General features: G+C 36.6%; 3 protein-coding genes across 6 annotated transcripts in view; 1 reads left to right on the top strand and 2 right to left on the bottom strand.

Annotated features, from left to right (window-relative positions):
• Positions 1 to 374: 374 nt before the first annotated feature.
• crygn2 (crystallin, gamma N2) lies at positions 375 to 5,261 on the bottom strand. The gene is made up of 5 exons (XM_082183507.1): positions 5,224 to 5,261; positions 3,660 to 4,074; positions 2,354 to 2,602; positions 1,185 to 1,330; positions 375 to 921 (listed from the first exon to the last, which is right to left on the bottom strand). The coding sequence occupies exons 2-5, from the start codon at positions 3,678 to 3,680 to the stop codon at positions 786 to 788; spliced, it is 552 nt and encodes a 183-aa protein (XP_082039633.1). The 5' UTR covers positions 3,681 to 4,074; positions 5,224 to 5,261; the 3' UTR covers positions 375 to 785.
• An 804-nt stretch (positions 5,262 to 6,065) lies between these two features.
• On the bottom strand, positions 6,066 to 21,217 carry rheb (Ras homolog, mTORC1 binding). Its single transcript, XM_082183506.1, has 8 exons — positions 20,930 to 21,217; positions 15,431 to 15,502; positions 13,483 to 13,550; positions 13,131 to 13,213; positions 10,095 to 10,151; positions 9,748 to 9,795; positions 7,809 to 7,890; positions 6,066 to 6,864 (listed from the first exon to the last, which is right to left on the bottom strand). Exons 1-8 carry the CDS (start codon positions 20,979 to 20,981, stop codon positions 6,772 to 6,774), a joined length of 555 nt encoding a protein of 184 aa, XP_082039632.1. The 5' UTR covers positions 20,982 to 21,217; the 3' UTR covers positions 6,066 to 6,771.
• Positions 21,218 to 26,939: 5,722 nt separating this feature from the next.
• Positions 26,940 to 27,617, top strand: part of LOC309508907 (uncharacterized protein) — a 108,282-nt gene continuing 107,604 nt past the window's right edge. For all 4 annotated transcript variants that reach the window (XR_014209738.1, XM_082183452.1, XM_082183454.1 and 1 more), the window contains exon 1: positions 26,940 to 27,535. Coding sequence is in view for 3 of the 4 variants with exons in the window: in XM_082183452.1 (XP_082039578.1) it covers positions 27,134 to 27,535 (402 nt within the window). In the remaining variant the exon portion in view is untranslated. The remainder of the gene's footprint in view (positions 27,536 to 27,617) is intronic.

Genomic DNA, 27,617 nt, shown 5'->3' with positions numbered 1-27,617 from the left:
AATAATACTGTGGTACTTTTTGACAAATTTTTTTGTGGTTTATTTATATAACTTTTTTATGAGCTCCAATTAAGACAAAATAAAATATTTGTACTTTTATAAATGTATTTTTCACACTAAAGGACCATTTAAAATGAACCAGTGAAGATAAATGGGTGACTAAAAAAGTAAGATATTTTTTAAACATTTTTAAAAGAAGTCTTTTCTGCTCATTTATTTGATTAAAAATGTGAAAAATTATTACACTTCATATCAGCTGTTTTCTATATGAATATATAGTAAAGTGTAATTTATTCCTGTGATCAAAGCTGAATTTTCAGCATCATTACTCCAGTCTTCAGTGTCACATGATCCTTCACAAATCATTCTAATATGATGATTTGATACTCAAGAAACATTTATGATTATTAATAATGTTGAAAACAGTTTTGCTGCTTTAACTGTGATAATGATTTTTTTTAATGCATAGAAAGTTAAAAAGAACAGCATTTATTTGAAGTAGAAATCCCATTATAAATGCCTTTACTGTCACTTTTGATCAATTGAATGCGTCCTTGCAGAATTAAAGTATTAATGTCTTTCAAAACAACTTTGAATTTGACCCTAAAAATAATGATACAGATGTGCATGAGCGATGAGCTCGAGAGATGCTGGAGTCAGTGACAGACACAGAGACTGGCGTGTGATAAAATACCGTGTTGGTTTTATACTCAGTGTTTATTTTACATGTTCAGAGAGAAAGGGAGAGGGAGGACTGGAGTGGAGGAGAGCAGCGTGTGGAGGGTTTAGAAGTAGTTGACGATCCTGCGGATGGACTGGATGTTGGGGTTCTGGGCCTGCCACTCATTATGGCTGCAGTAGTTTCCTCTTTCCACAATATACATGCGACCACGGAAGTTTGGCTCTTCATACATCACCCACCTAAAGAGAAGAAGAAGAGGAGGAACCACGTCACTGATGATCATGAGAAGACCAGATCAAACTAAAGCTAAAACTTCACTCTCGGGTTATTGAAATAAAGCAAGAATAAATAAATTTTGCATGAAAAACAAGTTAAACGTTTAAAAGTTTTTCAACATCTAAACATATAGATACAATGCAAACTTAGCAATAATTCTATAGTAATATAGAATATCCAGTGACAGGTGTGGATGGAGGGATAACTCTGTGGGAATTGAACTCACGCTCCGTCACCGAACACTCTGACAGAGTTGACGCAGTTCGTGTTGAATCCGCGGCTCTGGAGGAAGGGACAGTCGTCACAGAACTCCATACACTGACCGGTGTAGTTACAGCCCTCGAACATCTCCATCCTGTAGTGCTCTCCGTGCTGAGAGACAAGCACAAGCACACTTATGACTCAAACTCATTACATTTTACAGCTGGAATTACATGCAACTCTTCCTATTTCTGCAGTATGAGGGATGCATATTGAGCACAGTGTGCAGATTCCCTGTATTCATGGAAAAACATTCTACATTTTTTTTTAAATATGCAGCACACAATAAAATTACAGCTCTTACTATTTCTGAAGTATAAAGCATGCATGCTTTGCACATTTCCTGTATGCATGGAATAACACTGTGCATTTTATAAAATATGCAGTATACAGCAAAATTACAACTCTATTTCTGCAGAATGAAGTACATTATATTTTATATCTGGAATTGCATGCAACTCTGACTATTTCTACAGAATGAAGCATGCATATTATGCACAGTATGCACATGTCCTGTATGCATGGAATAACATTTTACATTTGCTAAAATATGAAGTAGCGTGAGATGCTTCATCCCATAATGCAATGCTCTCGACTTCACTTTCCAAAGTGACAAATGTTATGAGGTCATGTGACAACAGAACATGTATCATTGCATAATGTGTCTTTTTCATGCAATGCTAAAAAAATCATAATGTAATGTTGTTGATATATTGGAATTATGTTTTCATGCACGGCCTCATAAACGTGTTGCATATAATCGCGTCGTGTTTATAGCATTAAAGCCCTTGCTAGTGTGTTATATTTAGGGTGTAGATTGATTTTGAGTATGCAAATTTCCTGAATGCATGGAATAACGTATTTCTAAAATATGCAGTAAACAACAGAGCATATCGCGTGAGATGCTGCATCCCATAATGCAATGCTCTTCAAATGAAGTGAGGTCATTTATTGCATTGATGGTTCCACGAAGAACCTTTAACCTCCATTGCATATTAAGTTCTTTCGATTATTAAAATGTTCTTTACACTAAGAAAATGTGACTTTTTTCTGATCTTTCTGAAGGACTGATCACTGAACGGTTCTTTAGGGAACCAGAAATGTTCCTTCTATGAAGAGCAGTGAATGCCTCACCATCCTGATGGGTTTGCAGGAGCCCATGTGATCGTTGTGGGAGTTCCAGCGCTGGAACTCGGGATATTCCCCGCGCTCCAGGATATACTGCTGTCCCTTGAAGTCGGGATGATCGAAGCAGATCCAGGCTCCGCTCTCCACACGGATGGAGTTCACCCTGTTCATGAAACCACGATCCTGGAAGTTATCGCAGTCGCCGTACACCTCCAGCCTCCTGCCGGTGAAGCAGCGGCCCTCGTAGAACACGATCTGAGGACCAGGAGAAGGTTCAGATCAACACATCATGAGGAACAAAACGTGTTACACATTATGATAACGCTAGCCAAAACCTTCATGATACGGGCCGGAAAAAATCCTTTCCATTCCTGTGAAACATCTATGAGAAACTGATGTCAAGCTAAATATAAAATAATGTTACTAAAGGTAAAAATAATGCCAGAAACTCTTAAAAAATAAAACCATAAAAAACATTTTCATTACTTAAAAAAATTAATAAAATAAAATAAAATATAAAAAACATTTTATAGTTGCAAACTAGTTGCTAAAGCAATGTTTCTCATTTTCATTTAGTTTAAGTTGAAGTACCAAATTAACTAAATAAACAAAAAATTAAATATATAGACAAAATAACAATTTCAAAAATTTGAACAAAAATTAAAATGAACTAATTCAAAATATGAATAAACTAAAACTAAATAAAAAATATAAAGACATAAAAATAATAAAAATGACAAAAAACGACAAAAAATACTCAACTCAAAATATTAACAAAAACTAAAACTTAATAAAAAACTATATAGATATAAAAAAAACAATTAATAAATGACAAAATATTTACAAAATAATTTACTAAAATAAAAATGAAAAATATAAAAATAAAATCTAATTCAGAATATTACCAAAAATTAAAACTTAAAAAAACTATACAAACATAAAAAAGACAAAAACACGCAACAAAATATCTAAAATTTGATATACAATTAAAATATAAAAATATAGTCTAATTTAAAATATTAACAACAAAAAAAACACACATTACTAAAACTGTGAACAGATGAACTGTGAAAATGAAAACAGAAAATACCAAAACTGAAATCTATTTCAAAATATGAACAAAAATCACACAGCTCAACGTGTGCAGGGGCCTAAAAACATCGGCCTAAATATTAACAGAGTAAATGCAGAAAACTTCACAAGGAAAGGGATTTTATGCAGATCCATGCGTGCTGAATATGTTTTCAGCTAAAGGCTGCTTTCTGTGAGAAAGATGGTGGTTCTCTTGACTCGTGACCAATCAGATCCTTACCTTTCCAGAATACTGCGACATTTTCCACTGGATACTGTCCAAACTGACCCACACGTGAGAAAGTGTGACACTGGAAAAGTTGGACAGCCCAATATATACAGCCGGTCGCGTGCGGGCCGCTATCGCGAGAGCCGCTCTACAAAGGTCCCACAATGGAGGGCTTTAGCTTCTGCTGATGGGACGCTTTCCCCTCGCTCACTGCTGATTCTGGGCTTTGACTCCAGGCCTTCAGTCCACGCCACAATAGATTTTGCTTCGCTCGACTTTGTGGGGCCATTTTACAAAAGCGAGGCTTGTGTTCAGTCGAACTGCTCTCGTGTCCCAGTGAATATGCACTCGTACAATCCAGATGACATGAAATTATTCTTTAGAGTCTGCTCATATCTGAGGGTTTGAGGCGAGACCTTCTGAATATCTGGAGAGTTTTAGATGGAGAACAAACAAGCATCACTCACATAATCCAATCAAATTCAAAATATGAATCATTCATTCATCAGTCAGAACAGATTTTGTGTGTGTTAATGAATCCTGAGACACATTAAAGAGCTTCTCAAGCTGCTTGTTCTCTGAGTAAATAAGTTAGAAAAGCCGAACCTGCGTCTGTCATTGTGTGACTGATTCACGGCTCAACAGGGTTTTAATGAAACAGCTTCTGCTGTCGTTTCTGATTCATTACTGCATGTGTAATTAGTTTTTAATCAGATCATCCTGTCCGGTCTTTATTAGTATCATAATATTAATCTTGTTCTGAATCACATTCATCTTGTTATACATTTATGAATCAGTGGATTGAAACTGACTAAAGTGCCACCAGAAATACAACATGTGGATCATTCCTTCAGATCCTGCTTACTTACAAATATATAAATAAATATGCTTCATTTAAGCATATATCAGATTATCTGGTTTCAATCTCAGTTATATTAACTTATAATTTGATTATTACTCAATGACAGTAAAACGAGCAGGTTGATAAAGAGCTGAAGTTGGTCATTGCTCAATTACAGTACATGGCATCAACTTGGAAGATCATTTTCATATAGCATTTCACATATAGTATCTTTTGTAATGTTGATATTATCAAAATGGTTTGAGTCATTTGATTGAACAGGATTGATGTATTTGGAGAGACACAAAACATCCCAGAATTAATCAAATCCATTCATAATTCATCATTCTGCCGTTTTCCCTCCAAAGTGATGTCACTTCCTGGAGGATAGTGTCATTCAGGAAGTGGCTTGATAATTCAAGGGATTTTACAAAAGACTTACAGGATGGCAACAGTGTGTGTGTGTGTGTGTATATATATATATAATGTAGGCTATATAAATCATATGTAGCCTATACTTTATACCGTTACTGAACATTTTCAGAATAATTCACACACATAAATCATAATTAATTGCTTATAATCTCCCTTCGAATTTGGAATCATCATAACTTTTGATGTTGTGCTTCTTCACCCATTTAAAAGACTATAGCATGAACATGGAAGCCCCGGTAATGGTATACTCACGGTTCTCGTTCGTTCAAAAACTTCTTCCTTAAAATAAGTTGGAAATACCTTTGCAGACTCAGAGCCGTCCATGCTGTCGAGTGACGTTTAGATGACGTTTTGTTTGCATCAGCTCTGCAACTCACAGGCATCATGTCGACAGATGAGGTGAAATCACACTATAACAGTTTGATTATATATATATTTGAGACTAGCTAGACTAGATCTGACTATAGTTTGAATGAATCCCTTTTCTTTGCGGCTCTTTCGGTATTATCCTGAACATTCATGTCTCCATGTGTTTGCAATAGCGCGCGTAAACGTCCTTTGATTTTCCCGGCAAAAACGTCCCGAATCCTTCACATAAAAATCAGTCTACAGGCTTTCATAGACAACCTAGGAAGTCAGACTCGGAGAAGGTCTGGTTGATAAGTTTCGTTACAAACTGTTCACACTTTGGCAATAAAAAGCGATTAACATCGAAAATAAAATTAATAAAATCTAAAATTCTAATGTATTCTTACAAATAGCATCTTTAAACATCATTTCACCTGATTGATCAGCTCCATTACTCTGATTTACTGAACAAACACTGCATTTGTACCTTAATTTAACCAATTACTGTATTTGCCTAACGATGACTGCTTTCTACAAACATTTGACTTTTTTTTTTTTTGCATTGTTACATTTTTCCCTCTACAAACATTTTACCTCACCAAATTCATTACTGATATATTTTATTTAAACTGTAAAGGATAACATATTAAATATATATGTTGCACTGTTTTTAATTTCAACAATTTTTGGCATCTAAAAATTCTCTGTGTATAAATGATTAAGAAAATAAATACTCATTTGAAACTGCATACTCATTTGTGTTATTGTGTAAATCACAGCAAGCGACTCAGTGATAGTGAAACAAAATGCTGCGTTTAATGATTACAATCAAAAAAAGTCCGACAACATTCACTACTGAATGAATGCTGCCAACTTTATTGGCCATAATTACCGTTTAAGAAACACGATATACAAATTCCAAAGGGTTTGGGACAGAGAGGAACATGAGAGGTAGAGAAGAGCTGAATGAAAACATAAGGCTGAAGACGCAAAATGGACATGAAGCAGAGGGTGTGTGTGTGTGTGTGTGTGTGTGTGTGTTATTCATGTATGTCACAGAAAGATTCTGAATAAATAAAAAGAAAAAAATATCACAACTTAAAAAAATAAAATTAAATGAAGTATAAAAAAGAAAAATGTCAATGCAGGAAAACAGGCAGTTAGCCACTTCAAGTAGAGGGATATCCCAGTGTCCAGTGCTGTGGTGCAGGCCGGGGCAGGAGGGCTCTATAAACAGACTTTTCTAGCAAACATTTCATATTAAGAGTCTTTAACCCTGTTCAAATCAGTTAATCCTACAGCTAACCGCGTCTTAACCGTAAACTAGACCAAAACACAAAAGCACAGCTGCTCAGTGACGCCCAAACACCAGCCTGAAACAAACATGCTTTGCTAGAAAAGTTTGTGCTCGTTCTCCGGTGGGCGGGGCAGACTGCGGGAGAGGGGGCGGGGCCAGGCTGGGAGGGGGGCGGGGTCGGTGTGGGAAGAGGGCGGGGTTATCTACATCATCGAGCAGGGCGTCCGGCCCTGTGGAGCGCCACCATCCATCTTCTCTGCTTCCAGAATTATCCTCTTGAACACCTCCACCGCTGTCTGCAAACACACACACACACACACACACACACACACACACACACACACACACACACACACACACACACACACACACACACACACACACACACACACACACACACACACACACACACACACACACACACACACACAAAAGAGATCTTCATTCAGTATCCTGCTTCACCAAAAGCCCAACAAATTAATTTAAAATTCATAAAACAGCAACAAATTTTTAAGCAAAATATCTCAAAGGAAAATAATAGCATAAAAGCAAATATAAATGTAGCAATATAATAAAACAGCAGCAATCAATGACATGATTATTTAACTGAAACTCATAATGTTTTGAATCATATTTGTCTGGTTTCTGCACTCCAAAAAAAATCATGGCATAGTTTATTATGAACTATTTGCATCTTTAGATTTAACGAAATTTCGCAATGCATTTATTCAAATAAAAGTTTATAATTTCCAAAGTATGAACATGGTTAAAATATGTCTATCTGTGGAATACGCAATATTCAGTTGGATTTATTGATGATAATATATTAACGTGGTTATTGTGTATTTAAAACACATCGTTTATTAGTACTATTGAAGAAATATGACCCGTTTCATTTATGCATGACTGACAAATATGCATTGCAATAAGTTTATTAGTTTGTTCGTAATGCAAATGGTTTTTTCAATTAAATATAGGTCTAAATAATGTGTTTTCAGGTACAAAACTCCTGTAAGAGCATCTTGAGATCTGACAGACGACAGGAGATTGGATAATAAGAGACTGATGACGTCAGCTGAAGGAGAGTGATCAGAGATAGAGTAATTTAGTAATGCATGCAGACTGACGGCTGGATAAACTTTATTGAGCATTAGAGAGAGTGGAGATCGATGATGGTCTTCTGAGAGTAACGCTGGAGTCATCAGCAGATACAGCACTTCCTCAGGAAACGCATCATTACCTGATTCTCTTTGGCTGAGGACTCCATGAACGCTGCGTTCCACGATTCTGCCAGAGCTTTGCCTTCTTCACAGCTGATGACACTGAGAGACACATGATCACATGTACAGCTTCAAATACATGTTAGACATTACAGTGCACACGCAAATCTGCACTCATTTTACAAAGTTTTTATCGATTTAACCTTTATTTTAGCCAGAAACCTCTCAGATTAAAAAATAGGGCTGCATCGCATCCGAAATAAAAGTTTGGGGTTACATAATATATGTGTGTGTGCTGTGTGTAATTATTTTGTAGATATACACACACGCATGCATGTATATATTTAAGAAATAAATGTTATTTATATATAAAATATTTATATATAATATAAATTATGTGGAAACACTTTATAATAACGTTCAGTTGTAAGTCATTAATAAGTGGTTAGTTAATGATGAACTAATCATTCACAGAACATTCATAAATGATTAGCAAGTGATATACTAACATTTTATGTATGTTTTGTAAATTTCATTACAAGTCATTTACAAGTGATTAGTAAATATTAACTAATTATTTATGAAACATAAATGATTAATAAGTGATGTTCATTATTTTATGTATGTTTTGTAGATTCAGTTATAAGTCATTTACAATTGATTAGTTAATGATTAACTAATCATTTACAAAACATGAATATGCGTTTCATAAATGTTTAATAAATTATGTTTTCTTGTATGTATGTAGCAATTAGAGATTAAATGATTAGCAATTAAAGGATTAGTTAGTCATTTACTAATCACTTGTAAAAGAATTTACAAAACATACATAAAATGTTAGTGTATCACTTGCTAATCATTTATGAATGTTCTGTAAATGATTAGTTCATCATTAACTAACCACTTATTAATGACTTACAACTGAACGTTATTATAAAGTGTTACCTTAATAGGATATGTATACATTTGATTTCTTAAATACATGTATATGTGTGTATTTACATATACAAAATCATTATTAATATTAATTATTAAACACAACATTTTATTTTGGATGTGATTAATCGAGATTAATCATTGCACAGCTCTATTAAAAAAATCACTTTTTTCACAGTTTTTTCATAAATCAGACGTGAACATGAATGATTGCCGGATCAGTGAGAGTTAAACCGGAGCGTTCACAGGATGGATACGCCACAGATCACGCATGACACACGAGATTCACACGGAAGCTGCATCATCATCATCATCAGGCGCTTCATCTCTTCCTCTCATGTGTGTGTAGCGTTAGGATTCACTGCAGGAATAACTGTCCCATCATTCCTCCCGAGGCTCAGATTACGCTCGTGTTATGAAGGAAACGCTAGTAAAGGATGTTGACAGCGGGTTATTCCTCCGCCTCAGATCCCGCTTCAACGAGGGGAATATACATGGATTACATCACATCCTGCAAACCGTTTCCTCTCTATTCCCAGTCAACTATCTATTGTCTGAAATACTGAAGAAAAGTTGAATACTTCATCAGATCAACATGAGCACTAGCACTAGTGATGACTGACTGAGTGAATATCATGAAGAGAATAAAGTCATCAGTGTCTGTATCATTCATGTTTAAAACATCAAAACTGGGAAAACTGAGAAAGAGTCGAGATATGCTTGAGATCTGATTAAAGTACATTATTTCCATAATAAGTACTCTTTTTAAAAGTATGCTGGAGTGTCTCTCTTCTGACGACGTCTTTACTTCAGGGTTATTATAGTTTTTCGCAGAAAGATGAATTTGCCTTTAATTTAGGTCAGAGCATCTGCGTGTGCACTGCAGAACACGTGAAAGTGCTGAAGCACATCATCATCATCATCATCATCATCTTCATCATCATGTGACGTATCAGGAACAGAGTATCACATGCTTTCATTAATCAAACGCTCTTCATGCAAAAATAGCCTGAGGTGACGTACCGTTCCATGTGAAGGTCTTTCTTATTGCCCACCAGCATTATGGGTACTCTAGGAAGAGGACATTGCGGCATTAATGTTGAACATTTATAACAGACATTAACATGCAAATATTGTTTATTCTGCTGATAATTCATCATTACAGTCAAAACTGACCTCATTAATATTCTTAATACAGCTTTATTATGAATGATTCATCAGGATTAATCACTCCCATAACATCTTTCTTATTAAATATCATGTTTTCAACACAATATGGAAGTAAAATGACTTTAATGTACTAGCCTTAATTATCAACACAACTCCAGTCTCATTAATTACATGAAGTTTGCTTATATATAAATACTTACTGTACTTTTCCCACCATATCCAACAATTTTTCATGGATAACTTTTACTACTTCAAAACTGCAGAGAAAAGGGAGAGACGGATCAGAATTGGGAATTTAGCAGATGATTATAACAGGCAGAGGTGATTAATCACAATAAATTCACTAAATTATCTAGTGGTTTATTGCATTATTCATAAAGCAATAAAACTCTTGCTCATAAGCTCAAACTAGATTGTGGCACAAACCCCATCATCCTCCTAAAACATTATTCATAAAAACACTCACGACTCTTGATTACAGTCACATCATGTCCTTGGGCTTTAAACCTCCCGACGAATTTAAACACTTTATAATGAAGGACTTATGGAAACACACTCATTTACATATTCAGATTTTAAAACGCAGTCAGACCGTCAGCACTGCTTCACGATTTAACGGCTGGATGGTTATATTTAATAACTGGTTACGGGGTGTAAGTCAAAGAGAGAGTGACATTATAATTTAATTAACATCATCTAATATCCAAAGATAATCATGAACAAACACTGACACGGATTGTTGTTTCCGCTTTACAATCTTCACCAAAAATAAAACCTCATGTCTGGCATTGAGTGCTAGCTGAAAGAGTTCCTCAAGTACAGTACGTTATGCTTTAATAATCACTGTGAGAGTCTGAGGAGATGAGAGCGACTAAATGACAACTCAATCAGACACAATGTTTTATTCATACACTGGATTCTGACGGACATCAGACACGTTTCAGCAGCTGAACACTTTCACAATGACTTCATCTTCACATTAAAGCTGCCGTCGGCAAGTCTGGCAGATTGGGTCGATTAGCCAAAATTTTGAATGTTTACAACTCTCATGCCCCTCCCCACTACCAGCGAGCACCCTCCCATCGAGGTCGTGCTCGTCAGTGCGTCACTGTGCGTGTGTACCTGATTTTCTGTGAACGCGTCCGTCTCTTCAGCATCTATCAACACCATGGACTCGGAGGTAGGCTGCCCTGGCTAATCTATCCATAGATAGCAATAACCGAGGAATTGGAAGCTTGTTAGTAGATTTTCTCTCCGCCATCACGCTTCATGCAATCTCCAGGCGAACTTCAGGCGTGGCGTGTGCATGTGATATTAACGTGCGCGAGTGAGGGGGGATCTGTGGCGTGTGCACGACCTGTGATTGACAGTCAGATCTCACACCCCCCTGCGCTGATTGGACCTGATGAAGCGGGAGCGCTGGATTTTTGCAAAACAAATAACACGCTCCAGGTGGAGTTAGAAGCTCGGGTTTTTTTCTAAAACCACCTTATTTATGTTGTTCTGTCGGATTATAGTGTCGATTACACTGAATATGATCAAAAAAATATTGCCGACGGCAGCTTTAAAGAGACTATGGGCCCTATCTTACACCCGGTGCAATGCAGCGCCAAGCGCAACGTGTTTTTTGCTAGTTTCAGCCCGACGCAGTTTTCATTTTCATGTCCTGTGCCACGTTGTTTAATTAGCAAATGAATTTGCGGCCATCTGTGCGCCCATAGGCTGCTGGTCTGAAAACAAAGTGTGTTCTGGCACATTGTTGGAGCGTTGCTATTTTGAGGAACAGAAATAGACTGAGCCATTGACCCACTGAAACCTGGTCTAAAGTCAATGCCGCAATATTTTTTTGGTCATTTAAAGAGCGCATTAGTAATATGTGCCTATAGGCGGGTCCACAACGCGCATACACTCTGCTTATTAAACACACAGAGACGCACAGCAGCACACAAACATGATAAATATTAAAAATAAAAGGATTAAAATGTAAAAGATTAATATTGTGTACATAAAGATATGATGGAATCCGACTTGTCCCGTAGATGATCTGCTTGCGCACTTTAACCTCTTATAACCTTATTACAACCTAATGTGCACTTTAACCTCACGCACGACTCGTATTATATCGAATTGTATCGTTGGCTCATATATCGTGAAATATATCGTATTGTGAGCTGAATATCGTGTATCGTATCGTATCGTATCGTGAGATTAGTGTATCGCTACAGCCCTACGCACAAGCGGTTCGGTTTCCTCGCTAGAGAAGCGTTCAGTTTTTCCGCTTGCAAATTCCACCATGTAAATAGCGAATCCGCCATGGCGCGAGCGCAACTGGCATTTAAAGGGAATGGGATATGAGTCTCTGGTTGGTTTATTTCACGTTACGCCCAAAACACACCCATTACTCATTAAGAGAATAGGGATAACCCTTTTAGACCATGCGCGCCGACCATTTTTCCCGGTCTTTTTAAACTAGCAAAAGTGGATTCGTACTCGCCCTAAGTGCACTTGCGCCTTGCGTTTTAGACCATGCGCTTAGATCGTTAAAATAGGGGCCCTATATATGTAGAATTCAGACACGGAGTTGTGAAGTGAACTGCAGACAGCAGCACTCGTGCACAGTAACGTACAATTCAAAGCCCCAATATACTCATGGCCAAGGTCTATTCGTTCTTTGCTTAGAAGTAAATAGAAGTTAGAACGATATACTGTTCATGAACATTCAGACGCTGATGAAACCGACGTTTAGATGAATATGTAAATATGTACTGTGTGCTTTCCTCTCAATAACAAAATAACCAACAGAAATGCCAGCGGTGAGAAAACAGACGTTCAGAAAGCATCTGATCATAGAGATGTGGATGTTTTTCACCAGCTCTGCGATTCACTGGCATCATGTCGACAAATGAGGTCAAATCACACTATGACAGTTTTATTATAAAGTATATTTGAGACTATATAGATCTGAGTATTTGAGACTATTGAGCGTTGATCCCAGAAAACGGCCATGAATTGCTAGAGAACCTTCTGTGTGAACGCAAACGCATCCCGGGATTGGGACCCAGTAACATTTCTGGGAAGCTGTTCGCACATTGGCAATAAAAAGTGATTACTAGATGAACGCATAGCCTCTTTAAGCAGAGACACATCCTTTAGGAATCAGTCTCAAAGACGACTTGTTCATCTCAGTGGAGAGTGTATAAAACCATCAGGAATAATCATCAGGAATAATCACTTACCTTTTATTTGACGTGACTGAATACACCAGAATGTAACCGTTGATATCTATGGAGTAGGTCTGAGGGAAAATTGAGTATTCGTCCTGAAAGAGGGAGATTCAAAACACTTCAGAGATGATGCATTCAAAAATGTAATAATGATTCATGACATGTTTTCATTACAACTTAAAAAAATAAATAAAAATTAAGTAGTACTTCAACTTAAACTTGTTTTATCTCATTTAGTTGCCAAGCCAACATTTATAATTTTCATTTACATTATGTGGTATCAAAATGTGTATTGAGATTCCTGCAGTTTTCCTGGTCAACTGAACTGGTTTATTGTAAAGAAGTGTGAGTAAAGCGCTCTCACCTGTCCTGCCGTGTCGACCAGCTGCAGGTGATACTCCTGACCGTTCACTGTGATCATTTTAGTAAATGCTGCGGAGAGAAATAAAACACCAGATGAGAGTTTACAGACATCAGCAGCTGCAATCAATACGCCAACATTAATCACACACACACCGTATAAATATACACAAACTACTGTCTCTTCTGCTCACTAAGGCTGTCTTTACATGATCAAAATATTTATATGAAATATTATTATTACAGTTTAAAATAGATGTTTTCTATGTGAATATGTGTTCTATGTGATCAAAGCTGAATTTTCAACATCATTACTCCAGTCTTCAGTGTCACATCATCCTTCAGAAATCATTCTAATATGATGACTTGATGCTCAAGAAACATTTCTGATTATTATCAATGTTGAAAAAGTATACAAATATTAATATCTTTTAAAAAAACTTTTGAATGTTGGCATATATATGTTATTTTAGATATATATTACATAATGTATTTATATAAATAGGCAGTTGATGTATATAATGTTATTATGAAATAAGGGAAGGTGTATTTTATGTGATTTAAACTATTACGAAATATAATTAAAATGATAGAAAATGAAACAGGCAGAAAATTATATAAAGTAGAAAAGGTTTTATTTTACAAATTATGCAAAATATTGATAAAATAAAGGGAACATATACTTCAGTTAATTAGCAATAAGTTTATGATTATTGGTTCAGAAATGCCTGAAATGTAGTTATTAGATACACCCTGCTGAAAATATTCCACAGAAACACTGTTTTTGCAATTAAAATAATCAGGAGTCGATGCGTTAGAGACCCTTAAAAACACAAGCAAAGAATACTGAGGGGGTGGAGTCACCTCAGAGGAAGCCACACCCACACGATTCAAGCCCCGCCCCCGTGAGTCCACTCACTGTTCCACTGAAGGACATCTGCGTTATGAACCGCCCCTTTAAAAATATCTCATCATAATCTAATCAGACAACATCTGGTCTACTTAAGCGGCTCCTCACAGTCACAGTGACGAGAGCAGAAGCAGTTCATGCTGGTGTGTATCTTCACTGAGTCTGGAATCAGCAGTAAATACACTGAAGCTGCTCGAGGGATTCACATGCATTTACATATATACCGCCCGCCATTCACGTACCACACAACTAAACAAGACACACACACACGGCTTTCCTCCAGAGTTTACATCATCCTGCCAACAGCTCTGTGTCATACAGCCAGATGAAGAGGAGAATGAAGAAAACCAGCGTTTATACACACACACACACACACACACACACACACACACACACACACACACACACACACACACACACGAAAGGAGGTCAACATACGGTCAATATATTCAAGCAAACAGACGATGTCCAAACTAGACTGGATGCAACAAGCCATAAAAGGCAAATCTTAGTTTTAATCCAAATCATCCACAATGTCAAACATATATGTAACTTCGCATAACTTAAACTAAATGCTGAGTCATGTCAACAACTCAGTAACAATTCTTTAGTGCACACATACTGAGTCAGAAGTGCGGTTCAGTGAGTCAGATGTTGTGTAATCAGCCAGAATGATTCAGTGAGTGAATCGTTTTAGAATCATCTGAGTCATTATGAAGAACTGATTCATGAGTCATTTGTAGTAGAGCAGGACTCGCAACCAATGCAACGTGTGGCGACGGGACCATCACTGGCACGTGACAATAACTAAAGAGGTGTATGCATTTCATTTAAATAAAGTTCCTCGAACTTGTATACGGACGTACAGTTTGAGGTAATCCTTCTAGCATGTTATATTAAGTTAGGTGCTATAAATACTATTAAATTGAGATTGTTGTGAAGGCAATAGAAATATACTGTACGTATCATCTATGGTCACTTCACAGACTGAATTTCAATTCTTATTATTACCATGCAGTCGGTTATGATTTGATTGACTTACTGTTTTCAATAGTGGGGTCGTAGGAGTCGACAAACTGTCCTTCCACAAACTGTATTGTCAAGGAGGATTTCCCTGAAACACAGAAACATGAGGACAGAGTCAGAGAGCGTGAAGGATGATCTTTACCTTCAGATCACGAGACAACGTCAACTTCACACTATAACATGCATCAACACATTACATAATGTAGAGTGTAGTTTTCTTCAGTTATATAATGCATGATCAGCCTACAGCTCACAGAATATATATATAGTTAAATTCATATGTTAGATTCATACCTAAGAGATTGACACAATGATGCAAAAATCATTATCATAATGCCAAATGAAACAATTCATATCTCACAAACAAAATAACAAATATCTTAATAGATCAAGAAAATGTCAATCCCAAACATCGATTTTAGATTTCTTTATGAAAAATATGATTTCTTCATTATTTCTTCTTTTGATTTTGGGGTGAAACGTGATCTAGACGGGTTCTTAACTGGTTTCATGTGATTCGCTCTCTTGATCTCTGCATGTGAATGCATCACGATTAAACACACTCCCATTCAACAGAGCGTTTGTGATGAAACTGCCATAGTGGTAGTAACGCAGGACATTCACATTCACACACACACACACACACACAGAATGAGTGTGTGGGCAGATTTGCCCTGGAGCCTGTTGCTATAACAACGGCGAGTTCCTCTCCGCATCCAGCATTTGTAAATGCAAGCTCTCATTCACCGGGAAAAGCCCACAGGAACATCGGGACATTCCGGAATGGAAGTGCAGCTCTTTGAAGGACAGAAGTGTGTTTGATCATTCAAAAGAAACATCTAAACATGTTCTGACTAGAGATGCGGGAGAGCAGGAGAATCTTCAACGAAAACAAAGAAATAAATATTTTACCCATCAGGAATAAACTGGATTGTGAAACGCAGGCGTTCCTAAAGTCATTCCACTCAACAGCTAATGGGGAATGACCAAAGGCAAAGACTCCAAAAATGTAACAAGTTTGTCAATGTTACAGTTAAATAACATTCCAAATCAGAAATAAAACGCAACAATTGTAGCAACTGTGTCTCTTCAGCTCAAATGATACAAAATAACAGCCTCTCACACTCTAAAGGTGATTGGCTCTTTTAAATGTAAGGCGGGGCTACAGCCGCCATATTGGGTGTTATGACTTCTCCTATCAATATATTCACGAGTGAATGGTTGTATTTTAATTAGGGCTTTCAACATTAATGCATGCTATTAATTCAAAATCATATGCAAATAAATTACTGAAGCACGTGAAATGCAACCAGTGCCTCGCTAGTAAAGTTTTGATGGATGAGGATTGTAATCGAGGTAAAGATGATTGCGGTGACGTACAGGAGTCGTACAGTAAGCACACACACGAGTCACAACAATCAAGCGGAAACAAACCGTATGTGTGCTCTAGACGCACTGATCACAGTGTATTTATGCACAGACACATTTCACTACATTCACGTTGTTTCCACACACAATCAGGATAATGTTTTTATCTGTTGTGTGTGTGTTTAGTAATTTTGAATGGATCTGTGAACTGTAGTAGGTAAATCTCTATGGCATCTCCATATGTATTCCTTATATCATTTAGTTATTTGGTGTCCTTTTGGAGTCTCCAAGTGTCCATTTTTGGAAAGACACCTAAATTTACCTTGAAAAAAGCTTGCAGAAAATTCAGTTTTGTGAGAATCACCCTTCAATCTGATAGTTTACTTTGCTGGATATTGCAAATGATGACAAAATGAATGCGTTAAACAAGATAAATGGTGTATGCTTCATTTCACAAGTATGCGATTAATCGCGATTAAGTTTATTGATTTATTGATAGCCCTAATTTAAATGTATTGCTATATCAGTTTCACAGGTAAGCACACAAACAACAAACACAATACAAGAAAAAGAAAAAGAAAAAAAAAAAGAGTCTAAAAAATGTTGTATATACAACTCTATGGAATATTCTTTAATATAATATACATTTTTTGGGGGTCCATCTAATAAAGAAGGCCAAGTCCTTAAAGATTTGTCCTTATGCCATAAAACATCTCTGGCAGAATGGATAGAAAAGGTTGGAGGGTTGTAAAAGTAAGCGATTGATGACATCAACAGAAAAAACAAAGTCGTTTGAGAGACCGACAAAAACCGAACGTTTATTTTAGTTAGAATAACATCAGTAATGAATCATTCACAATAAGACCAGGAATATGAATGAACTTTTAAACAGTCTATAAAATTCAACATCTATTCCATTGGTTTCTTTTCAGTTGTTCATTACAAGCATTTCTCGATGGTAAAGCCATTAGAGAGCTTCAGTCCTGATTCCCTCATCAGATTTCAAGCATCCTTCCTCATCAGCTCTATAAATAGACCCTGAAACAGGAGCAAACGCATCAGGAACATATAGTTCTGATCGGCCGGCGCGTGACCCCGCAAACAGAGCCCAGATGTGGGCGGACGGCGTTTAGTCAGTGACCAGTGAAGTGGACACCAGAGATCCTCCAACGCACAGCGCTGAGTCTGTGATGAGAGAGGAATACTGTACAATTCCAACACCAGACGGATTAAAAGACTTTCTGCTCAAAAAGAAATTCAATTGCTTTTGGAAATCAAGAATTAGAGTTTATGGATGGTTTATTTAATCAAACTGAAAAGACTTGAGAGCATCATTAGAATAAAGCTCAAAGGTTTTCATTAGCATTGACTAGTGAAGGTTACGGCATTGCCATAGACTGAGCTGAAAACCAGAAATGTCACGAACGCAGAACTGACGGAGGTCAAAACATACGTCATGTTATATAAAGTTCACATGCATCTGCCATATTGAGGCCTGAGATGAACCTTATGAGAGCTGACAGCTTTATTAAATCATCAAACATAAAACATACATTTATTTCTCCTGCATGCTTTTATTAAACATTTTCACTACAGGTCCAAATCTACATCAGACAGATTTTATTTCTGCATTAAGTTTTGGCGAATCAGACTCAAAAACAGTTTGAGAGAATGAATGGGTGGGTGGATAGATGAGTGGATGAATGGGTGGATGCGTGGATGGATAGATGGATGGGTGGATGCGTGGATGGATAGATGGATGGGTGGATGAATAGGTGGATTGATGGATGGATGATTGGATAGATGAATGGGTGGATGAATAGGTGGATGGATATATGAATGGGTGGATGGATGGATAGATAGATGAATGGGTGGATGGATAGGTGGATAAATAGGTGGATTGATGGATGATTGGATAGATGAATGGTTGGATGGATAGATGGATGGGTGGATGAATAGGTGGATAAATAGGTGGATTGATGGATGATTGGATAGATGAATGGTTGGATGGATGGATGAATAGGTGGATTGATGGATGATTGGATAGATGAATGGGTGGATGAATAGGTGGATGGATATATGAATGGGTGGATGGATAGATGAATGGGTGGATAGATGAATGGGTGGATGGATAGATGAATGGATAGATGAATGGATGGATAGATGAATGGATGGATAGGTGGATGAATGGATGAATAAGTGGATGGATAGATGGATGAATGGATGGATGGATAGATGAATGGGTGGATAGATAGATGAATGGATAGATGAATGGATGGGTAAAGCACCAAAATTCAGGCTACCAAAAATATTTGTACGAAAATAAAATAATGAAACAGTAATGTTTAATTAGCGCATCTTCGAACAAAAATGATGTTGTATATATAATGAGTAGCAATATTGAACAATATATAAAATTAGTTTTTCAGTTGAAATAGAGAATTTTACTACAACTGGTTTAACTTATTACCTGTAAAAACGACATACTGAACAACATTAAGAGTTCAATTACCCACATTTTATTACAAAACTTTATTTTTTAGTCTCATCTTTTTGTTGCATCACTAATTTATATCTTACTGAAAATGATTTAAAAGTTGAAACTGAGAGCAGTGCATATGCATGCTGAGGTTTGGTTATGATTTCATGAAACCAGCATGAATGTATGAGGAACTGTTCCCAAAGGCTGAAGGAACTCAAGTGTGTCCTGATGTGATGTTGGCATGTTCTCTCAACTGTGATCTGCAAGGAATCGTCACACACACATCAGCACACACACGTGTTCTGTGTAAACGCTTTATTGCAGAGAGAATACATTTGCTCTAAATGTCCACTGACACAATACAATCCACCAGATCACGATCCAACTCAACTGGGGAGAATCAGAGTTTGACATTTTGAGTCACTTATTGCATGAGCATCAGTACATCCAGGCCATAACTATAATGAATGTCAAGCTCCAAAATAAGTCTTCTGAACTCATTTAATAACTTACAAGTTATCAAGAAGTTGTTTTCACTGAAAACCTTCCCCTCTATCTCAACTTTTAATCCCCATTTGAGAGTTCACATATTCAATTGATTGGATACTCGAGAGAATTAAAACAATGCAAAAACTCTAATTTTATTCAATCTGAACATCAAATCAAGTGAGATCTGCTGATAAAGGTCAAATTTTAGTAATTTTAGTAATAAAAAAAAGTATTATTTTCAGACACTGATTTGTGGGTGAATTATTACTCTGACACACTCAATGAACAGTGAATATATTAATTACACAACACTCATGTTTGAAATCATATCTGTTTCCTATCCACAAATTCATTATAAACTAGCTTTTTATATAGCAACTGAAATGTTGACACAAACTGAAATCAAACATTTTGACACAATATTTACTGAAAATCATCAAAAATAACTAAAAACAAGCATGACATAGCGTGTTAGCTGGAGCTGATATAAGGGGAGCCAAATAAAGCATGTCAGTTATTGGCCGATAATCTCGAAATGATCAAATATCGGCTGATATATCGGCTGCGGTGAGGAAAAACTCTGATTGGACAAACCTGCAGCATCCAAACTCATTCACAACATCACACCACAATCACTGAATGACTCAGAAATAATGTAATAACTAATTATATTAATATACCAATTTAAATATGTATAAATTGAGTTTTCACATGAAAATATATCCGCCTTTTAATGTTAGGATGAGGGTTACTGATCATATTTAGTGGTCTATGGCATCTATATAGATGTCATGAAGCTACTATAAATGAATACAGGCCTCTGTTAGGAGTTAACATGTATTCATGATATGAAGAATGAAAATGCATGAACCATAATGAATATACAGGCTAGCACTTTGACACTGGACCGAGGCCTGCATGCTGCAGAACAGCATCACACTGCATTAATAGAGAGAAAAGGCTAATTAAGTTTGGGGTTAAATGCATGAGGGTGTATTACAATATGTTAAATGTCACAAAGCATGCATACATCAGCTCGTGCTTAAATGATGCGGATGCATCACGCGCATGGGGTGACATTCAGCTCACGCGACACGCACGAATCTCATGCATGCGGGGAAATATAAAGAGCTGATGTAAACGATACATAAGACGCAACGAGTAACGCGCACTTACCGACGGATCTGTAGCCCAGGACGGCGATCTTGCGCGATTTCGGCTGCGGCATCTTTATTTATTCCCTACCACATCAATATCCACATGTAAGAGGGCTTGTGCTGTCTGGAAGAAACGAAATCACATGGATTTGATCCGGTATAGAGTTACAGCGTCGTGAAGCTTGAATGGGATAAAGTAATTACTCCGTTCCGGCGAATGAAGCGATTTTTTAGATAAATTACGAGGAAAGTCTCAGACTCTGCGTCACTGGCCACCGCTCGCCTGCGTTAATTATGCAAGAATGAGCGCGCTGGATTGGTTGAGCCCGCCCTGAGAGGCGGGACGTGTCGCTCTTAATAGCACAACCATTGGCTCAGCGGGTCTAAACGGTTCTATATTTGTGAATGTGATTGGATGACTACAGTTGTCAATGATGAGACGCCAGATTAAACACAGATATGCGTCTTAAAATTTTCAGACTTGAAAAGAAGTGCAGAACAATTTTTAAAAGACATTACAAGAAATGTACTTGCCACTGGTGTTCGGTTGTTTTAACTATTAGCCTACATTTCCATCATTAGCTATTTGTCTTAATATATAGAATAAATTATCAAACTTAAAAAAGAAAAGAAAAAAAGATTGCAAATCATACATACACTCTGTCACAATTAACTGAAGCATAGGGCGGGTTTAATAACTCTTTTAATCAGTGGCGGTTCTACATTGAATTACACCCTGGGCGAGACCCCTTTCGAGCGCCCCCCCCCCCCCCCCCCGGCGCCCCCCAAATATAATTTTTGTTACCCCATTGGCAGATAATGTTTTGCTTGTTTTAAGCAAAAACTTAATTTTTATTTATTTCCCCAGAAAACAAGACTTAATATCTTATGTAATTTTACTACTTTAGTAAAATAACGTTATGCATCTTTATTTAAGAAATGTTTGATATTTGGACTGGAAACAAGACAAAAATACTAAGTAAGAAAAGCATTTTTGCAGTGTAATAACTGAACTTGCAACAGTTTTGTTGCAAAGAACAATATTATGGTGAAATTAGATCTCGTGTTTGAGTTAAAAACGAATTATTGTTAAGCATAGCAAGAATCATAGAAAAAAGGCTAACAAATAAGAGTTATACGGTACCCACCAATTAATATTGCCCCTTCATTCATGACATGGATACCATAATCATACAGAGAAAACATAATTGGGCACCTGATGTAGGGGTGGGCGATATGGTAAAAATATCATATCACGATTTTTTTCAGGAAAATCACGATTAACGATTTTATCACGATTCTTTTTTATGTTGGTTTTACTATTTTGTGACTGAGCATTACAGCCAAACTAATGTCCATATTTTAAAAAACAAAGCCTTAGGTAACAAAATATAAAATAAAAAAGAATGGCAGACGGGCGAAGATAAAAAAAATATTTGTCATTATTTTCTTTGTTATTAAATATTAAGATCAAAGATACACATTACACACACAACTTAATATACAAATTAAATAAACAGTGCTTTGTTTTCAGCTACAGGTGTATTTAACAGTAGCATTGACGAAAGTAATTAAATGAACAAATATGAAAATAAAACAAAACATAGACTTCACTGTATAAATTATAAATTGATACTTATTAAAGCTACTATTAAAGTACTAAGTCAAGAGCAGTGAGTGATTTTCTCTTTGCATTTTGTTGTTTTAACAATAAAGGGATAGTTCTCCTAAAAATTCAAATTGTCATAATTTACTCTCTCAAGTTGTTTTAAACTCGAATAAGTTTCTTTCTTCTGTTGAAAATAAAAGTTATTTGGAAGAATGTGACTTCCATAGTATATTTTTCTCCTATGGAAGTCAATGGGGACCAGCTACTGTTTGTATAGCCACATTCTTCAAAATATTAATATTAGAACAATATTAGAAGAAAATTAATACAGGCTTGGAACAACATTATAGTGCGTAAATAATGAGATCATTTTTATTTTTGGGTGAACTATCCCTCTAAGGACAAACGGCAGCGTGTTTACTATTGCTACTGTCTCTTTAAGAGCTGCACTCGACGCGTCTTTTATTCACGCATTTGACAAGCAGATTTTCTCTCAATTTTCTCAAGTTTGCTTTCACTTTAGACATCACCGACTTTGTTTATGTAAACCTTGTGTGTATTTGACAGTATTAGCACAATAAGACTCGAAAGATAACTTACCAGTATTCAGGCGCTGGTAGACAGGCTTTTAGTGCATGTGAGCTTCACATGTACGCGCTGAGGAACGCACACGTTAGAACAGCGCATCAGCACGCGAATTAAATGTTTAACCGACAAGGCATTAAAGCACATGCAAATTATGAACTTTTGTGAACTGTAGTCCCGTTCCGCTGCGTTAACATTTGATCTGAATATACGTCCCGTTGTTCAGTATGTTGGGACAGAGGCGCCAGGACAGCAACTGAGAATGCGCGATACTACGATATTTCTTCAAAAGCAGATCGTGGAGACATTTTAATCGTCCACGATAAAAAATCGTCATATCGCACACCCCTAACCTGATGGCTTTGACCTTTCTTGTCCATCTCTTATTTGGCCCTCGACATCGACAATCAACAGATCCCCTGATCTATGGCAAGCCGTTTTAGCTTAAATTGTACCCAGCGGTACTCGTCGTAATTGCATTTTTACTAGTAAGAATTCAATTAGAGAGCTCTTCAATTCAATTCTTACTAGTAGCATGTAGAGCTCTCTAATTGTAATTCTTACTAGTAACAATTCAATTGTAGAGCTCTCTAATTGTAATTCTTACTAGTAACAATTCAATTGTAGAGCTCCGTAATTAAAAATGAATGGAAGTCAATGGAGACATACGACTAGTAAAAATTCATTTGTAGAGCTCTCTAATTGTAATTGTTACTAGTAAGAATTGAATTAGAGAGCTCTGTAATTGTAATTCTTACTAGTAATAATTGAATTAGAGAGCTCTATAATTGTAATTCTTACTAGTAATAATTGAATTGGAGAGCTCTCTAATTGTAATTGCTACTAGTAAGAATTGAATTGTAGAGCTCTCTAATTGAATTCTTACTAGTAAAAATGTAATTACAACGAGTAACGCTGGGTACAATTTAAGCTAAAACGGCTTGCCATACTGATCTCCCCATAACTGTCACTCACGACGAGTCACGACCAGAAGTCAAGACTAAACCAATTCACCTTGGTGTTGGTGACCAAGTAATCGTTTTGTATTACCTATTTTTATTAGCCATTCAGACCATTCAGAAAAACAAAAATGTGCAGGAAATATAGAGGCCCGTATTTATAATATTATGAATGAAATGTGCGTTATCTGGAAGAAAGTCGAGGTGTGACTGATAACTTCGATAACTATATGGATCCCCCCCCCCCTCCCCCTTGTCCGTTCCATTTGGGAGAGACCCAGAGGTGAACTGTCATCCGCGCCCGCGCCTCCGCGCCCCCTCCCCTTTCCCCTTCTCAAACAAACAGCTTCTGTGCACGGCATCTTCTCAGCAAGCAGGGGCGCCTGCAGCAGCAGGGGGCGCAAATTTGGCAATTCCCCACACAATGAAATGATAGATAATAGAAAACCGCTTCGCGGCGCAGATTTTATTTTATTTTTTCTGCTCGTGCCGGCGGTGCCGCCCCCCCCAAAATCACGGGTTCGCCCGTGCCTAAAACCGCTACTGCTTTTAATAATTCACTTTGAGTTTATGTACATTTTTATCTGCACTTCTAACATAAAGAAGGCTATATGTCCATCTAAATCTGCATTGTTTTTTAAAACAAAAATGTTTTCTTTTGGAATATAATTTTAACTGGTAATTAATGTACTTTGCATCATTCAATCCCTTTAGACAAATCCAGTTTTGTAATGACATCATCCTGCAGGAAGTGGCATCATTTTTGGCAGGAAAACAACAGCACAAACATCAGTAAGGATCAGTATTATTAATTGGTGAATATTGTTTTTAGTGGTTCTTCAGGTTGAAGTCCTCGTTTAAGATAACTGTTTCACTGAGACTAACTATAACTCTTTATGAACATCCAGTTAATTTTCTTGTCATTAAATACGTGCATTAAATAATTAATGAAGTTGAAGCAGATTTTTGAAGTCTGATATACACTAAAATGCAAAGACTTCTGAAAACTACAACACAAAATCAATTCAGTTTTCCAAGTTACAGAGTTGAAAAGATTCAGGAATGAGCCAGTTCGTATTCTCGAAAGTTTTTTCATCAAATTAATCTCCATGTTATTTGAAAGATTTTGATCAAATGAATATCATTTACAAAACTGTAGTTTGACTTTGTGTGAAATGTCAGTCTGTGCTGCCCTCTTCTGGTCAGTCAAATACTCACACAAACTTTAATTTCTTTATATTCCAAAACTGACGAACCTAGCACTGACTTACGGAAGAGGATTAGGGCCAAGCAATAATAAAAAAAATAAAACCATCTCGAGATTAAAGTCATTATAATGCGAGATTAAACTCGTTACATTTCGAGAAAAAAAGTCGAAATACAATCTTGAGAATAAACTCATTAAATATCGAGAATAAAGTCGTTCTGTTTCGAGAAAAAACTCGTTAAATTTCGAGAAAAAAGTCGAAATACAATCTTGAGAATAAACTCATTACATTTCGAGAATAAAGTCGTTGTGTTTCGAGAAAAAACTCGTTAAATTTCGAGAAAAAAAACTCGAAATGCAGTCTTGAGAATAAACTCATTAAATTTCGAGAATAAAGTCGTCGTGTTTCGAGAAAAAAAGTCGAAATGAAATGTAGAGAATAACGCATTCGATCAGTGTTCATAGCCTACTGATAGAGGACATGGCAGAGTTGGATCACTTAGTCAAGCTATATTTTAGACTTTCTTTCAGTAACAAAGAATAGAACATTCTTAGGTCTAGGTCGGCTAGGTCTTTTTAGAAGAAAAAATCAGTCCAATTTGCGCGATGTACTCGCTTTTGTCCAACATGAAATACGAGGTTTCGTGGTTTCCCAGGATACCATAAGACGCATTATTAAACTTGTTGATCCTCAAGGTGTGGAATTTCGACGAAGGAGACTGGCCCAAATGCACTCTGCCATATGGACAGCTATGATAAATTAAAAATCGTACGGCATTGCCATTAATGGCTGTATAGATGGTTACAGTCGTTACATTATGTGGATGGAGGCATACACCAACAACGATTAATAATGCGTCTTATGGTATCCTGGGAAACCATGAAACCTCGATGAGGTTGATATCAGTAGGCTATGCAATGAATACTTATCGAATGCGTTATTCTCTACATTTCATTTCGACCTTTTTTCTCGAAATTTAACGAGTTTTTTCTCGAAACACAACGACTTTATTCTCGATATTTAATGAGTTTATTCTCAAGATTGTATTTCGACTTTTTTCTCGAAATTTAACGAGTTTTTTCTCGAAACACAGCGACTTTATTCTCGATATTTAATGAGTTTATTCTCAAGATTGTATTTCGACTTTTTTCTCGAAATTTAACGAGTTTTTTCTCGCAACACAACGACTTTATTCTCGATATTTAATTAGTTTATTCTCAAGATTGTATTTCGACTTTTTTTCTCGAAATTTAACGAGTTTAATCTCGCATTATAATGACTTTAATCTCGAGATGGTTTTATTTTTTTATTATTGCCTGGCCCTAATCCTCTTCCGTACTGACTAATAATCAACCACCATTTATTTTCCCCTAACATTTTCATCATTTGCTTCCATGATGCTTGCCTATATATATATGCCGTAACTCAAACTTTCTGGGAAAATATTTTTAGATAAAAACTGAAAGAGTGTTCATGTTTTATAAAACGTGTTAGTATCACTAACTTTTTTTTTTTTTTGCGATAATCCAAAACCCTTTGGAAAAATCCTATTGGCTTCTTGTTGAGGAAACGTGAGATGCTACAAACTGACGTCATAACTGCACCACACACTCATGCGTGATCAGAAACTGCACCCGTCCATTTTACTACATTTACCAGGAAGAGACCTTTTTTTTTTTTTGTCGTGACTATCTACGTAAAATTTCTCTCTTGAGAGATGAAAAGCAAAAGGGAATCAGCGATCAATGAAGAACAAAGATTGTTTCTGAACAGACAGCAGATCTTTGTGATTCTCGTGGTTGTTCGTTTTTGAAGCGATCGTTCAGAAAGTGAAAGTAAAGTCTAGAGTTCAGACGGTGAAAATGGCTTCACGACATGTATTTCCAGAAGAGCTTTCTTGTCCTCTCTGCTGTGAAATCTTCAAGTCTCCTGTTCTTCTGTCGTGTAGTCACAGTTTCTGTAAAGAGTGTCTTCAACAGTTCTGGAGAAGCGAAAAAACTCGGGAGTGTCCAGTCTGCAGGAGGAGATCCTCAAGAGAGATTCTTCCTCTTAATATGGCATTAAATAACTTGTGTGAGTCGTTCCTGAAGGAGAGAGATAAGAGTCGTTCATCAGGATCTGAGGAGATCTGCAGTTTACACAGTGAGAAACTCAAACTCTTCTGTCTGGAGGACAATCAGCCTGTGTGTGTAGTGTGCAGAGACTCACAGAAACACGCCAATCACACTTTCAGACCCATCAGTGAAATTGGTCCATCATATAAGGTAAGACAGATTTATTTCTGAGGATTAAAGCTTGTGTTACTACATACATGAGCATTTTACAGAAATCTCTGGTGTCTTAGAT

The sequence above is a fragment of the Leuciscus leuciscus genome (genome assembly GCF_965113295.1).
Source record: "Leuciscus leuciscus genome assembly, chromosome: 11".
NCBI lineage: Eukaryota > Metazoa > Chordata > Actinopteri > Cypriniformes > Leuciscidae > Leuciscus > Leuciscus leuciscus.
This window is presented reverse-complemented; position numbering and strand designations above follow the sequence as displayed.

Excerpts from the sequence above, each read along its gene's own strand:
- crygn2 (XM_082183507.1), bottom strand. The coding sequence starts at position 3,680 with ATGTCGCAGTATTCTGGAAAG. Across the intron at positions 1,331-2,353 it reads CCTGCAAACCCATCAGGATG|CACGGAGAGCACTACAGGAT; the intron begins GTGAGGCATTCA and ends CTTGTCTCTCAG. Across the intron at positions 922-1,184 it reads AGAGTGTTCGGTGACGGAGC|GTGGGTGATGTATGAAGAGC; the intron begins GTGAGTTCAATT and ends TCTTCTCTTTAG.
- rheb (XM_082183506.1), bottom strand. The coding sequence starts at position 20,981 with ATGCCGCAGCCGAAATCGCGCAAGATCGCCGTCCTGGGCTACAGATCC. Across the intron at positions 10,152-13,130 it reads TCAGTCACGTCAAATAAAAG|TTTTGAAGTAGTAAAAGTTA; the intron begins GTAAGTGATTAT and ends TTTTCTCTGCAG. Across the intron at positions 9,796-10,094 it reads GATATGGTGGGAAAAGTACA|AGTACCCATAATGCTGGTGG; the intron begins GTAAGTATTTAT and ends TCCTCTTCCTAG.